The 13,653-nt window shown below is 40.5% G+C and overlaps 1 protein-coding gene across 1 annotated transcript; it reads left to right on the top strand.

Moving 5' to 3' along the window:
• Positions 1-156: 156 nt before the first annotated feature.
• On the top strand, positions 157-12,950 carry KIFBP (kinesin family binding protein). The gene is made up of 7 exons (XM_009466064.2): positions 157-552; positions 3,102-3,200; positions 6,995-7,074; positions 7,187-7,370; positions 8,527-8,611; positions 10,573-10,682; positions 11,402-12,950. Exons 1-7 carry the CDS (start codon positions 196-198, stop codon positions 12,278-12,280), a joined length of 1,794 nt encoding a protein of 597 aa, XP_009464339.2. The 5' UTR covers positions 157-195; the 3' UTR covers positions 12,281-12,950.
• The last annotated feature ends 703 nt before the right edge of the window (positions 12,951-13,653 follow it).

Below are 13,653 nucleotides of genomic sequence, written 5' to 3'. Positions count from 1 at the left end.
GTGGGGGAAAACGCTCAGCACGTGAAGCGGCGGGAGGGGGGAGCGGGGGGCGGTGGCGGGAAGGGGGCGCCGCCGCGGTCGCCATGGCGGCGGGGCGGGAGGAGGGGGCGGGGCAGCCCCCGCCGCACGGCGGCGGTTGGCCGGCGGCGCGTCAGAAGGCGGCGCGCGTGACGCTGGGCGGCCGGCGGAGGGAAGATGGCGGCGGCGGCGGCGGCGGGCAGCGGGTGGGCCGCGGTGTGCGAGAAGTTCCGCACCGCCCGGACGCTCTCGGCCGTGGAGTCGCGCAAGGACCCGGAGACCGAGCCCTACCGCTCCAAGTACAGCGCCCGGGCGCTGCTCCAGGAGGTGAAGCAGCTGCTGAGCGCCGCCGAGGAGGGCGGCGAGGCGCGGCTGGTGGCCGTGCGGCGGGCCGTGCTGGAGTACGAGCTGGGCGTCAACCACACCGACACCGAGGAGCTGTCGGCCGGCGAGGAGCACCTGCAGCGCTGCACGCAGCTCCTGGAGCCCCACCGCCTCTCCCCGGACTGCGTCTCCCTCTACATACAGGCCCAGGTGGGCCGGGGCTGCGCAGGCCGAAGGGGGTGTCTGCGGTGCGGGGCCGCGAGGTGCGCGCTGCCCCGGCAGCCTGCGGCCGGAGGCTCTGAGGGGTTCTGGGAGGCAGGGGGGTGTCTGGCTGGGGTCAGGCGGAGGCGGGGGTGCTGTGTCTGCGGGCCGTGCTACCTGGGCTCTGCAACGGGCTGGGAAGGGCGTCAGGGGGATTCCTGGCACTTCGATCCCCTCGTTGCTACAGCTTGTTTGATAGTAATAAACGTAAGGGCTGCTGGCGTTTATTTCGTGCTCGAAGAAATAATTCACAGGTGAGGGCTGTGGAGGGATGCTCTCTTTTAAGCTTGCTGCTGATGCCTTTAGGCATGCAGAGCATCTAACTGTGTTCTCTTAATAGAAACTGGATGTTGACAAAGCAGCGTACTCTTCAGGATAGACTGAGACAGAACTTGTAAGAACTGAGCAAGAATAAATTAGCCCATTTAGAATAAATAATAAGAATAAATGAATTAGACCTCAGTATGTCCAGAACTTATTTGTGATTCCTTAATTGTTACCTGTTGTGAAAGTAAAGTTGGGGGGTGCTTTTATTTATGCATTATCCTGAAAAGGTAAATTGTTCTCAAAAGTTGTCACTTGTTTGCTTTTCAGCCTTGCCTGTTATCTCTCAATCTATTATATTTTATTCCAGATGAGTAGGTATGGTTTTGTAGGGCTAGAAGTAATAATATCCACCTCCTTATACTGAAGAAAGTAATATTGTTAACAAAGTTAGTACTTGTCATATGAAGATTCACAAAAGGGCTGGGTCTTTGCTCAACCTCTCTATCATGGCAGCTGATGTATGGTTATATATCTATCTCTAGACTTTAAATTAAATAGAGCAGTTATTTAGATGTCTCTGTCAAAAATGGCTGCTCCAATTAGAAAAGGCTCCGTAGTACTTCCTTGCAGAACTGTCAAGGAATTGTGTGTTCATGTGGAAAGGCGCTAGTTAAACAATGACTTGTCTTACAATGGTTAAATTAACTGAGTTAATTCATGAGGTTACATCTGCTCATTGTCCTTCAGTGTGACGGTTTGGGTACATCGCTACAAATCTGTTACCCATTATAAGATTGGAGATGGCTTGAGAAGCCAGTCAAAATAAGATAACGTCTTCCCAATGTGTGTTGCTGGGGAGCTGTTGCTTTTGTGGCTGAGGGCCAGGGATTCCACTGCGCTTTTGAACTGATGTGTTGGAAAGCAGTACTTTTCTCTATGGGACAAATGCTGTCCTTTGCATGGCTTTTCCTGTTTTGGGGCCTTTAGGAAACGGCAGGATGAAGTTTCCGTGTTACGCGTGTGAAGTTACGCGTGTGAAGTGCTGTGATCCAACACAAGACAAGTCTATTACCATCAGGCATGCAGCTGAGAGCAGTGATGATAAGTGAGCATACCCTCAGCTTTCTGTCCTCAGGGCTGTAAAAGACTTGACTATTTAATTAAAAAAATTCTGATATAAAACCAGTGATTGTCAACAGTGGCTGTACTTCTCCATCGGTCATGTTCTAGGTTGTGTAGAGTAAGTTGTCATGGCACTGGCTTCTATTTTGAAAGAAGGAGCATTCCATTTTCTTGCTAGGCCTGTTTCTGTAGCCCTACTTCTAATTTCTGAGCTTTTGCATAAGGATGTGTATGACAGTTTCTGTCTAATTAAATTTGGTCTGTTCCACTGCATGGCCATGGGCAAAGTATTTCTGTTCATAAACATCATGCTATGTGGTGCTTTCTTTTAAAAATAATAAAATAAATTAAATTGAAAAGGACACAGGGCTGGCACACAACTACACATTCTAACTCCTTTTAAGGTTGGTTTATTTTTTTTTTTTTTAGCCCTGTTGGATTTTGTAAGAACACTGCCTAGAAATTAAATTAGCACATCAGACATGGATTGTTATTAATGCCTTCATCTTTATTAATAAAATTAGAGGTACTTTTTTGTAAAAGATGGGTTCACAGATGCAGTAACAAGTTACTATGTACGCTGATGTAATTTAAATTTGAAGGCAGTAATCCATAGCTTTTGTATCTTAACAGTTCTTTTCATTTCTTTTCATTGTTGAAAATATACGGGCATTCGTTCCTAGCATATCTTTTTCCTGTTAAATTTTTCTATAGAGTTATGATGACAAATTTATAATTCCTTGGCTCTTTTTATGCTATTTGTATATGATATAAAAGCTGCATGAATCAGATGCAGAACATACTGTGTGGAAACAGCTTGTTATTTGAACATACCAGTCCTAATTTAGCAGAGTAAACACAAAAAACTGCAGTTTGTTAGGTGACTTTTGTATGTATTTGCCGCTGTGTGAGAACCTTCCTTTTTTGAGCAACTTTCAAAAAAACGGGTGGGCACAATTTTTGCTTTTTGAAATCCATTGTATTAGAACATATATACATATATATATATATATATAAGGTTGAAGACTGATAAACTGTTTGGAGAAAACGTGCAATGTAAATGGAGCATAATGGGAAAATAACTATTTTGTTTTTCCTTTTACTTCTAGAACAATCTAGGTATCCTGTGGTCTGAAAGGGACGAAATTAAAACTGCGCAAACTTACTTGGAATCTGCAGAAGCCTTGTATAATCAATACATGAAAGAGGTACTGTGTTTATTAATATTGTGGCAGGTCTTACTTTGACATGCCACCCATAGTTTTAGTAACATAGGGTGGAATTTGAGTTTCTGAGGTTTATGCTGGCTGCTGTGATACTTCTGAAAAGTGATATGATTCGTACTGCTAGCATAGGAAGAGGCAAACTAGAGGATCCCTTGCTAATTTCAAAATGGACTAATTCAGGAAAATAATTTTGCTCAAAAATAATGGTCCTTTTTGAAAGCTCTTTGAATTGATAATCCAAAGTTGAAGCCAGGTAGAATTTGGCTTTTAATTAAGACTGTTCTTAATTTTATCTTGGAAATGCTGTGAAATGTCAATCCACTGCTTTCAGTGGGAAAAGGAAACAAAACTGTAATATTTGCATGGTTTGACCGCACAATATTGCGGAGAGGCAAGTAGTTTGGTTCCACATCCAAGAGGACAATCTCATAAACAGCTAAACCTGTCATGCATATTAAACAACCTTTTGAGCTGTGGATTCTGCTGTGTATCAACAAAGACTCCCTTGTGCTATTTTTGAGCTCTTTGCAAAGCTCCTACACTGACTTGCATCAGGGACAGTTTGAGAGTGAGCTAAAAACATTTGTGGCCTTAAAGGAGCAGTATCTGTGTCTCAGGACAGCTATAAAGGTTGGACAGAACTAAGTTTAATGAAATTGCAGTTCAGATTTTACATTAACTTGGTGTATAGCGCAGATTATTCTTGTGGAAATTCTAGAGTGGGTTAGTTTTTATCAGTTACTTCCTGCTGTATTACCACCTTTCTAGCCATGCTGGTCTACAGTGATAGGAGAGGTAGTGGATCCGGGGGGGAAAAAAAAAAGCCCCACTTGTGCTGAAAAGCTTGTGTGTTTATTTTCCGCCCTCTGGATCGGTTGGTACAACTAGAGATAGTAATCTCTCTACAGACCCTCTCTCTAATTAATTCCTGATGTTCAGCTTAGATATTTATACCCAGCAAAGCATGATACTGTTGGCTTCTGCATTGCCTCTAAAAGATTCTGGCACTTGCTGCAGTGATTATGGAATTGTACCAGTACTACCATATGTTTCAGTGGATTAAACAATGCTGCCAAACGCTTCATGTTTTTACTGTGGGCTTTTCTGAAAGGGTTAGTTTTTGTTAGTTATCTGCGTTTGTTGTTGGGTAGTGGCTAGTGAATATTCGTCCTGGGGCTTTGCTGCCTGGCAAGGGTATATATGCATGACTGTCAATAAGCCCACATCAGATCACTTGTCACATTTTTTTTTCCCCAACATTTTTGATTTGCTGCTTATATTTCAGGGCATTATATAAGGTCAAATGTATCTATGTCTAAAGACTTTTTTTTTTTTTTTTTTTAAAAAAGCAACTACACCAAAAGAGTGTTTCTGTGGTAACTTTATTGGGCTTCTGTCGTGTTTCTCTGAACAGACTGAACTGCATTTGACATAATCTGCAAAGAATTAAAAAAGCAGGGGATGAGGGAGCTCGTCTAGCTGCTTTATGGTTTATAAAGAGGACTTGAGTTCCTTGCAGTGGTGTTTGATCTTTAGGATTTGTACAACCGTGTCAACAGTCATCATTCAGAAATTATAAAAATATGAATATACTTTTCTTAACGTTCCCAATTTTTGGGCCATCAGGAAGCCTTCCTGTCTGGGAATCTTTGGTAAACTATTGGTGATTGAGGCATTTTCCTGAACTGGCGGATTTAGTTCTGTACTAACTGGGTCTTGTTAACTTACGAATTGGGTGGGGTTGGTTTTCTTCCTCCCCTAAAGCAACTAGAGCACAACCAAGGCAATTGCAACAAAAAAATTATTTTGGTAGAGTTAAAAGATTCTTTTACTTTCCTCTCCTGAATGCTTTGAGTTCACATCTATTTTTAAATTATTTTCAAAACATAATTAGTTATTGTAACAACATTTGTTATGAGGAAAGCTGTTTGGTTGTTTAGTGCAGTACAGTGAAAATCTGAGGGTGCTAAACTTTATGGGCAGGAGCTTGGGCTAATGAAGTCCACCTGGAAGAGGAGAGTTGCAGAGCTCTTCCTCAGGATGATTAAAGGCATAAGGCTTGACATCAGGTGATAAATCTGTAGATACAGGAAGGAGACAAGGATCTAGCTTAGTGTGTCATTTCAGTTGCTTTCTTTGCAGGAGTGTCAGCTCTAGTCTTGCCAGAATATACTGCAAATCTTGTTGGAAGGTTTGGGAGCCTTTGTAAGGTTGTAAGCCTTTTTATCTCTAAAGAAAACAAGATGGAGGGTTATAAATTCACAACTTTAAAAACTAATGAGGTATAAACAGAAAACCCTAAAGATTAAACGGTCATATAAAAATTTATACCTCCCTGGTAGGTTAACCAGACTTTTATTTGTCAGTATCTGTTTCCGACCCATTTTTTCATCTTTGAAAAGGAATTAAAAAATTCCATTAAAAGCAAACAGACAAATCCTTCCTGGATTTTTTAATGAGAAGAAATATGAAAATGTGAGTATTTTTTTCTTCCCTTTAAAGTTAATGCATTCTCTACTGTTGCTCCTGTCCCTGCTTGAGTCCCTATTATCTTACGAAAAGTATTTCTCTGGACTGCTGCTTATTTATTGCCTTACTTTCTCTTGGACTAAGATATTAATGGGTTTAGGAAAGGGCTAGGAAAATTGCATACTAAACCGGGCTCTGTTGCTAGCAGACATGTTGAACATCTTCCAGGATGCGCTGTGTAATGGTAAAAAGCCACCGTTAAGAAAGGCATCTTCATTTGAAGTGTGTTAAAATTGGCATCTGAACTTACAATTACAAAGGAAATTAGATAAGTACAGACTAATAAAACTTAGCCATAAGCGATGTTCTTCTGTTGGGTTTGCCAGTTATGCTGACTGTAACTTCATCGACAGTCGTTTTAAGGAAAGGTTGAACAGAGCACTGCTGAAAGATGTATAGTTATCACCGTTCAGCCATTAATCTTGGAAACTAATGTCAAAGAATGCACAAAAATGAGTTTAAAATCAGAGTTACTTCTATATGCACAGCAATATCTTACTTTCTGTTCTTGATCAAGGAAAATAAACTATTTTGTATGTGTCATGAGATCTAGCTCTGTATAAGGATTCTGACAGAACTCATGGTTTAAAAAACAAAAAAGCACTTCTAAATGAAGCAGTTCATATCCTTAATAACTTCAGTGTACGCCATGCCTTATATCAAGGTTTAGCAGCTTCATCCTCCAAAGACATTGCCTGTTGCCTTATTCATATATTTGAGTAAATAGTCTTACCAGCTTGTGAATAAAGGGAGTCATTTCACAGTGGCAAGAGCAGCACATAATGTTCTTTGCAGTACTTCCTGCAGGATGTTTTCTTGCTACTGATTAATGCAGCTGGGCAAACTAATATTTCACACTTGAAGGCGTACTTAGTATTAAATTGATGCTTTAAAAACCATTATGTTATTGTACAAGCTAAAGACACCCAATTATAGTTCTCTAGAATCCAGGTTGAGTATTTCTGGTGCAGACAGCATGCATTACTTTAAACTATGTAAGCAGAAGTCTTCTACAAGCTGAAAACCTTGTAATTCCATGTGGAATTGTGGCTTTCTTCCTCTAAGTCTCCTGAGTTTTGTGGAATTGCTCCAGAGATGTGACATTCAGCTAGGCATAGGTGCATTACATGGAGTTTTGTTGAATTTGGAATTGAAAAAATGGTAAATTGTCTGCAGCCAGAAGAGGGAGCACTATGTTACAAAGTAAGAGAAATGTAGTTTACTGACTATATCATGTACTCTTGCAGGATGGAAATCCTCCCCTGGATCCCAGTGAACACTTCATGTCAGAAGAAGAAAAACTCACAGACCAAGAAAGATCGAAAAGGTGGGTGCCTAACAGCATACCTAGATTATTATTACTTTTTTAATTTATGAAGGTGTATTGAGGGAGGGAAAAAAAAGAAGAAGAAATCTAAAGAGACTGTTGTTTTTTCCAGATTTGAAAAAGCCTATACACATACTCTGTATTATCTGGCACAAGTGTACCAACACCTGGAGATGATTGAGAAGGCTGCTCAGTATTGCCATACTACTCTTAAACGACAGCTTGAGTATTGTGGCTACTACCCGGTAGAATGGGCACTCAATGCTGCTACTTTGTCACAGTACTATCTCTCTAAGGTAATATACCAAACGCTTTTCTGCTGTAATTATATCATAAATGTAACTATCAAGAAAGGCAATTCTTTAAACGGCTGTTCGGGGAAGGATACCGTGTTGAATTAAAAACGTCCTCCTGTAAAAGCACAAGTTGTCTTCTGACATGAAACATCTGTTAGTTTTTTCTGAAGAGGATATAGTGGCTTTGCTTTCCTGTGGCATTGTGATGTCAGTGGGAAGACTGAGCAGGGGTGTAGACATTAGAAAAGCTCTATAGTTTATGAAGTCTTAGCAGTGATGTGACATGATGCTTGTAAGGAAAACTTAAGTAATCACTTAATTTTAAATTGTTTCTTATAATCATATTGTTCTCTTACAATCCAGAGTTTAAAAACAAAACCTCTTAGGACTGAGGTATTGCATGTTGTATGTCTCCTGTAAATTATTGTCCTTTGTACTTTAGCATGTGCTTAAGACTTGTGTGAGCCGATGTGAACAGTAGAGCAAACATGTAAGATGGTAGCTGTTGGCTTCCACACATCTGTGTTCACTCTAAATAATCCACCATGTTAGGAAATGCTTCGGTTTTATTTAGGAATTTCTATATTCCAGACTGTTTAGGTGTTCTTTTCTGATGCTTAAAAACTTCTGCCATACCTAAGACAGCTAATGCTAATTTCAATAGTAACTTGTAATTTCCATGTCTTTTTGATGCATTGGTAGCACTAATCATTAAGCAATGCATTGCCAAATATGAGTAAAGGAATCCGACTCACAATGTTGACTCGTACGTCCAGCTCATTCCGACTAACACCCCGTGATACAGCCTTTACCACAAGACATCACTTCCTTTACCGCAAGGAAGTGATAATAGCATAGATCAGAACAGTGAAAATGTTCACAATGTGTGTATCTAATATTAAAAGCAAGGCTTGCTATTGTGGCTGTGGTAGAGAGAAAACAGCTGGTGAGAAAATACTGTATTCAGCAGTAGATGTGGAAAAATTGTGTCTTTTCTTCCAGTGTCCAGGGGAATATGCTCCAGAGCCTCTCAGTTCTACCATTTCCCTTGTGCTCCTATATCTTTACTATTGGAGGCGAGGGCTTTAGCCAAGCTGAGAGCAGTGCTTGGGCTGCTTATACCAGTGATAAATGCTGCCGTTTCTGTTTCTCTCAGCAATGCTTTATGGAGTCCCGACACTGTTTAGCAGCAGCCAGTGTCATCTTCAGTCAAGCTGGACAGGTGCCATCTGCTGAAGACAGTAAGTTCATATAAAAGTTTTGAATAAAATACTGTGAATTAAGCATCATTGATACATAATGTTAGAATTGAAATCTAGCAGTATGTACAAGACTTATCCCAGTGTTAATTTTCTAAAATCTCTATAGTTAACAATAAAGTAGAATCTTTTGGAAGAGCTGCTTCTACAGCTTAAGATTGGCTATGAGTAAACCCTGCGAGGAGAAACTCAAGTGCTTCTTGCTGGTGTTTCAGAAAGCATACCAGAATAAAAGTGAAATTTAAACCAATATCCATTTCAGTTGTGGCAATGTCTGTTCACCCATTTGTCCTTGCACATGTGCTTAAAATGCAGCTTACCTTTGCTTCTCTGTGATCAGAGGGCAATGATTCAATGAACCAAGCCAGATGCTTCCTGGGAATAGTTTTAAAAGAGGGAGGGAAACTACAGCTCTTAAAAACCCCAAATCCAGGAGTTACTTGTATTGTCTTTTGTTGCTGGATGCTGCAGCCTTGTTAACGGCTATTTTTGGAGTTGTAGCTCCCTTCGTTGTTGTTTTGGGTATTGATGCAAAGGACAAACTTTGTGGTTCAGCACAAAGATCAATAAAAGAAACTTTCAGAGAACTGACCACAATTTTAAGGACGTGTGGTTACATGATAGTGTCAGTACTCAACATAAATCCTCTGGTTTAGGTTTAGTCTTTGCTTATCTACAGCACAGCCTTTAACATTCTGTCTTGGGCAACTGAAAGCTTCAAATCAATAGAGCTTTAACTCGTAGAGAGTGAGCAAGTACTCGGGGTAGCCCCTGTGTGTAGAAGCATGCAGTCACTTATGGTTTCAAATTCAGGTGCAAGACTGGAAATGGTAGATAAGAGTCCTATTTTTAATTGTACTTTATAGATTTCTTGTGTGATTTTTTTAGTCAAGTAAACTAACTTCTATCTTGACTTCCTCCTACACCAAACGGGAGTAGTGATATTTGTGTTTTGTTTCAATGGAGTAAACATTTATCCTATTTTCCCTTCCTTTTCACTGTACAGAGAGCTGGGCTGTAGACTTGAAGATCATTATGGAGAAAGTTCTAGCTTACAGGAAGACTAATACACAGTCAGCATTGGCTGCTCTCAAGCATGTTCATTTTATGATGCTAATCGGAATATAAACAAACACAGAGATATTTAGTAAAGGTGCCTTTTCTTAGATCAGCAACAGTTCTTATTTCCTTAATAAGAACAACTTGATTGGCTCTAATGAAAGATAATGAACACAGTGGGTCTGAGTCTGAAGTTGGCTTTTTATTTGGTGAACAGGAATGCCAGTGTCCCCTCATTGTTCTGCTAGCTCACTGCCTTCTGCCTAGGGACTGGGCAATGAGTTCTCTTTGAAATGCATTCGGTTTCTGAAACGTTATCTTGAGACATCAGCAGTGCTGCTACTTGTAACAGTGGGGAGACTGTGGGGAGAAAAATACAGAAGTTGTAGAGCTAATAAATCTTATGTTGGTACCAGGTAGATTAAGCAAAGGCAGTTTCCGCTACTTTTCTTCCCTTTTTTGGTAGCAAGTCTGGGGCCCATTGCAATATAAATGCCCTCATCATCTTCCGAAACAATTACTGGGCAGGCAGCTGAATCTCAGAAAACAAATTGTCCCAATTTCTTTCTTTTGTAACAAAGAGACATGAAAATCTTTTCCAGTGAAACACCTCCAAGCTCAAAGGTCTTTTTAAACATACATTATGATCTGTTTTCTTGGAAGAATTCATGCATGACAAATCCATGTTCATCTATATGGTTTTCTACCAGAATGACTGTTTGCAGAATTGTTATATAAACTAACATGGAGAACATGTTTCTGTCTAAAAATGAGGAAAAATTAATTAAATACAAGTAATGTATTCTTTGCATGTAACATTTGAGGTTCTTGCTGGAGTGCTCGACTTCTCTTAAGGTTTTTATGTGTTTCTGTCTATTCAATAGATGAAACGGAGCAAGACCAACAGGACCTTCGACAGAGAAAAGCTGAAATTGCAAGATGCTGGATTAAGTATTGCCTGAATCTCCTGCAAAGTGCTCGGAAATTACTTGAGGTAACCAAAAATCTGTTCTGTAGCTGTCATTGTTTAAAAACAAAGTCTATTTTGATGCTTGTAACACAAATCAATTCATAGTTGGTAGCAAATGATAAACAATTGCCTAATACAATAGATGCTTGTGATGTAGCAGGTGTTGCATAGTATGCTCTGACTTTAATGCAGCACTTAGAAATAAGCACAGATAGGAGATCAGCTCTGTGGTGTGATGAGTGCACTGCTTGTACAGCAGCTTCACAAATTTCTCTCCCCTGCTGCATTTTCTTGTGGCTTGATTTGGCAGATCACTTCTTCTTTAACTGCTAGTAAGAACATCTTAATATGCAACAGTTTTTTGTGTGCTGGTGTTCTCATTCATTCAAGCCTGTGACTCATTCAAGTATTCATTTCGTTAATTTAATCATTCATTTGAATGTTTAAAACTCAGCATTCGCTGAAAGGCTTTGCAGAAGCAGTGCCTTTGGGCTTTACATTTATTGTTTTGGCTATATTGTCGCACAGGGTAGGGAGACTAAATTGCCTTAGTCCTATGTTTTTACAGAACCTATTTACGTGATATTTTGTGAATGTAAGGTCTAATATGCCAACGTGTCTTCTCTTCTGTCTTGTTGCTAACTAGTTGGTATTTCAAAGGTAACTCATAAATAAAATGATTCAGTGTAAGTCACTCTTCATAAGCCACGTGCATTTTTAATTAGTATGCTTTGTCATTTCAGGATAACATAGGAGAACTGGATCCAGACAGGCAACTGGAACTTAAAGCCCAAAGGAAAAAAGAGGAGGATGAAAAAGAGAAGGGCAGGAAAAAAGCTGTCCTTTTTGGGACGAGTGATATATGTGACTCTGTTTTAGCCATGGAAGAGAAAGTGAGCAGCGTATATCCTTTAGATTTTCAAGAAGCCAGAGAAATCTTCCTAGTTGGTCAGAACTATGTTCGGGAAGCAAAAGAGTTCTTTCAGGTTGATGGTTATGTTACTGATCATATTGAAATTGTTCAGGATCACAGTGCTTTGTTTAAGGTACTCGCGTTCTTTGAAGAAGACTATGAGAGACGTTGCAAAATGCACAAACGTAGAATAGACATGCTGGAGCCTATATATGCAGACTTGAATCCACAGTACTATCTGTTGATTAGTAGGCAGCTTCAGTTTGAACTAGCCGACACCTATTATGAGATGATGGATTTAAAGGTAGCTATTGGTAACAGGTTAGAGGAGCTAGACTCCCACACAATTAAAAAAATTAATTCTCTGGCTCAGTTAGCGATCAAATATTATGAACTCTTCTTAGATTCTCTGAGGAACCCAGATAAGGTGTTTCCTGAAGAGCTCGAGGAAGATGTTCTTCGCCCTGCAATGGTGGCTAAATTTCATATTGCGCGACTATATGGTAAGCTTATTACTTCGGATAGCAAAAAGCAGCTGGAAAATATGCAGACATCATTGGAATATTACACATTCCTGGTAGACTATTGTGAGAAGTACCCAAATGCTGTCCGTGCTGTTGAAACTGAACTAGAACTCAGTAAGGAGATGGTGGGTCTTCTTCCAACAAGAATGGAGAGGCTAAGAGCAAAACTGTGTCCGTTCATATAAATACTTGCCTTGAAGGAAACGTGCGCTATTAAAATGGTATCTGTCAAAACCAGTGCTGTCAGACAGCTTCCGTACTGATGGATAGAACTAAGGTGTCTACAGTTCGGCAATCCACCTAGAGCCTGCAGTAGTGTAACTTTGTGAGAAACTCGGAGCTCTCCAGTTCAGTAGCTCACCCACACTAATGGTATAAACTTTAAATGTAAAGTGAATGTCCAGCTAACGCTTTGTATTGTTTGTCCTGTATATATATATAAACCTTTTCTCCCTTACGGTTTTATCCTTCAGCATATGGTTCAGTTTCTAAATGTAGTGCTGTATGAAAATTGTTTCTTTTAAGAGAATCTGTTTCTCTGGGAAAATTTTTCTAAGAAACCTGAGGCACGTTCTTCCAACTAGAATATATTTTACCTCTTCTAACCTTTGTCCCCAGAAAACTTTATCCGTATAAAGGGAACTTTATGTTAATTTCACTATTTATTTTGTATGTTGCTCAGTGTTTTCTTTTTTTCCCCTGTTAATAAAAACCTAGTTGATAGAGGCTCAATAAATGGACTAGCTTGGCTAAATATTTTTTCAGGGTCCTTAGAATTCTGTTTCCTTGTGTCTTGCTAAGATATGGTATCCGTTACAACTTTGGCCAAAATAAATAGTTGTGAAAGTGTTTCCACATGAGCGTCTTTGGTAAAAACGTGAGCAATTCAAGTGCTAGAATCAAGAGCAAGAAAGTTTGCTGCTTTCTTGCTTGTGGCAGGAGGAGATACCCTGCTCTTAAATACGCTGCAGAGAATTCACAGGGTAGAGGTGCTCTGCTCTCGTGCTCCAGACTGTTGCTGAACACAGCTTAAAGGCCTGGAATGCCGTGGAAGGCTTCTTACCTTGTGTTGGTCAGGGAGCCCAGGTGGTGTCTTAGCAGGAGCTGCAAGCAGGGACTTCTCTGAAGTTGCTGCGGATCCCAGCGCTGCCGAGGTGCTATTCAAAAGCTGTCTGTGTGCCATCGATTGCTGACTTCTCTATTAAAGCTGTCCTGATTGTCATTAAGGACCTGCTCCTCTGGCAACATTCCTGTTCTTACACAACCTGTTACCTTTGCCTTGTTCTAATTTAGCCACCTATTTACTCTTTATGGAAGACCAGGTTGCATTTCTGACCCAAAACATACACAGAGGTTGTCTTTGTATTTCTGGTGTCCACAGAAGGATTATGAACCAGGACCCGGTTTAAATAAAATGTAGGCTGAGCACATTGTTCAACCATACATCAAGAGATTACAGTCAGAGACGCCGGGGGATATGGGGAAAGTGAAGTGAGAAGGTGATGGGGTGCGCAGCAGCGCACCAGTCTGCACCAGCGGTCTGATCGCTGTCAAGTTC

The sequence above is a fragment of the Nipponia nippon genome, unplaced genomic scaffold (genome assembly GCF_047370975.1).
Source record: "Nipponia nippon isolate SJK-2023a ecotype South Korea unplaced genomic scaffold, ASM4737097v1 scaffold_3, whole genome shotgun sequence".
NCBI lineage: Eukaryota > Metazoa > Chordata > Aves > Pelecaniformes > Threskiornithidae > Nipponia > Nipponia nippon.
Note: the sequence above shows the minus strand (reverse complement) of the source record. Positions and strands in the feature narration are given on the sequence as shown.

Coding starts and splice junctions, on each gene's coding strand:
- KIFBP (XM_009466064.2), top strand. CDS start 196: ATGGCGGCGGCGGCGGCGGCGGGCAGCGGGTGGGCCGCGGTGTGCGAG. Junction 553..3,101: donor CCCTCTACATACAGGCCCAG/GTGGGCCGGGGC, acceptor TTTTACTTCTAG/AACAATCTAGGTATCCTGTG. Junction 7,371..8,526: donor CACAGTACTATCTCTCTAAG/GTAATATACCAA, acceptor TGTTTCTCTCAG/CAATGCTTTATGGAGTCCCG.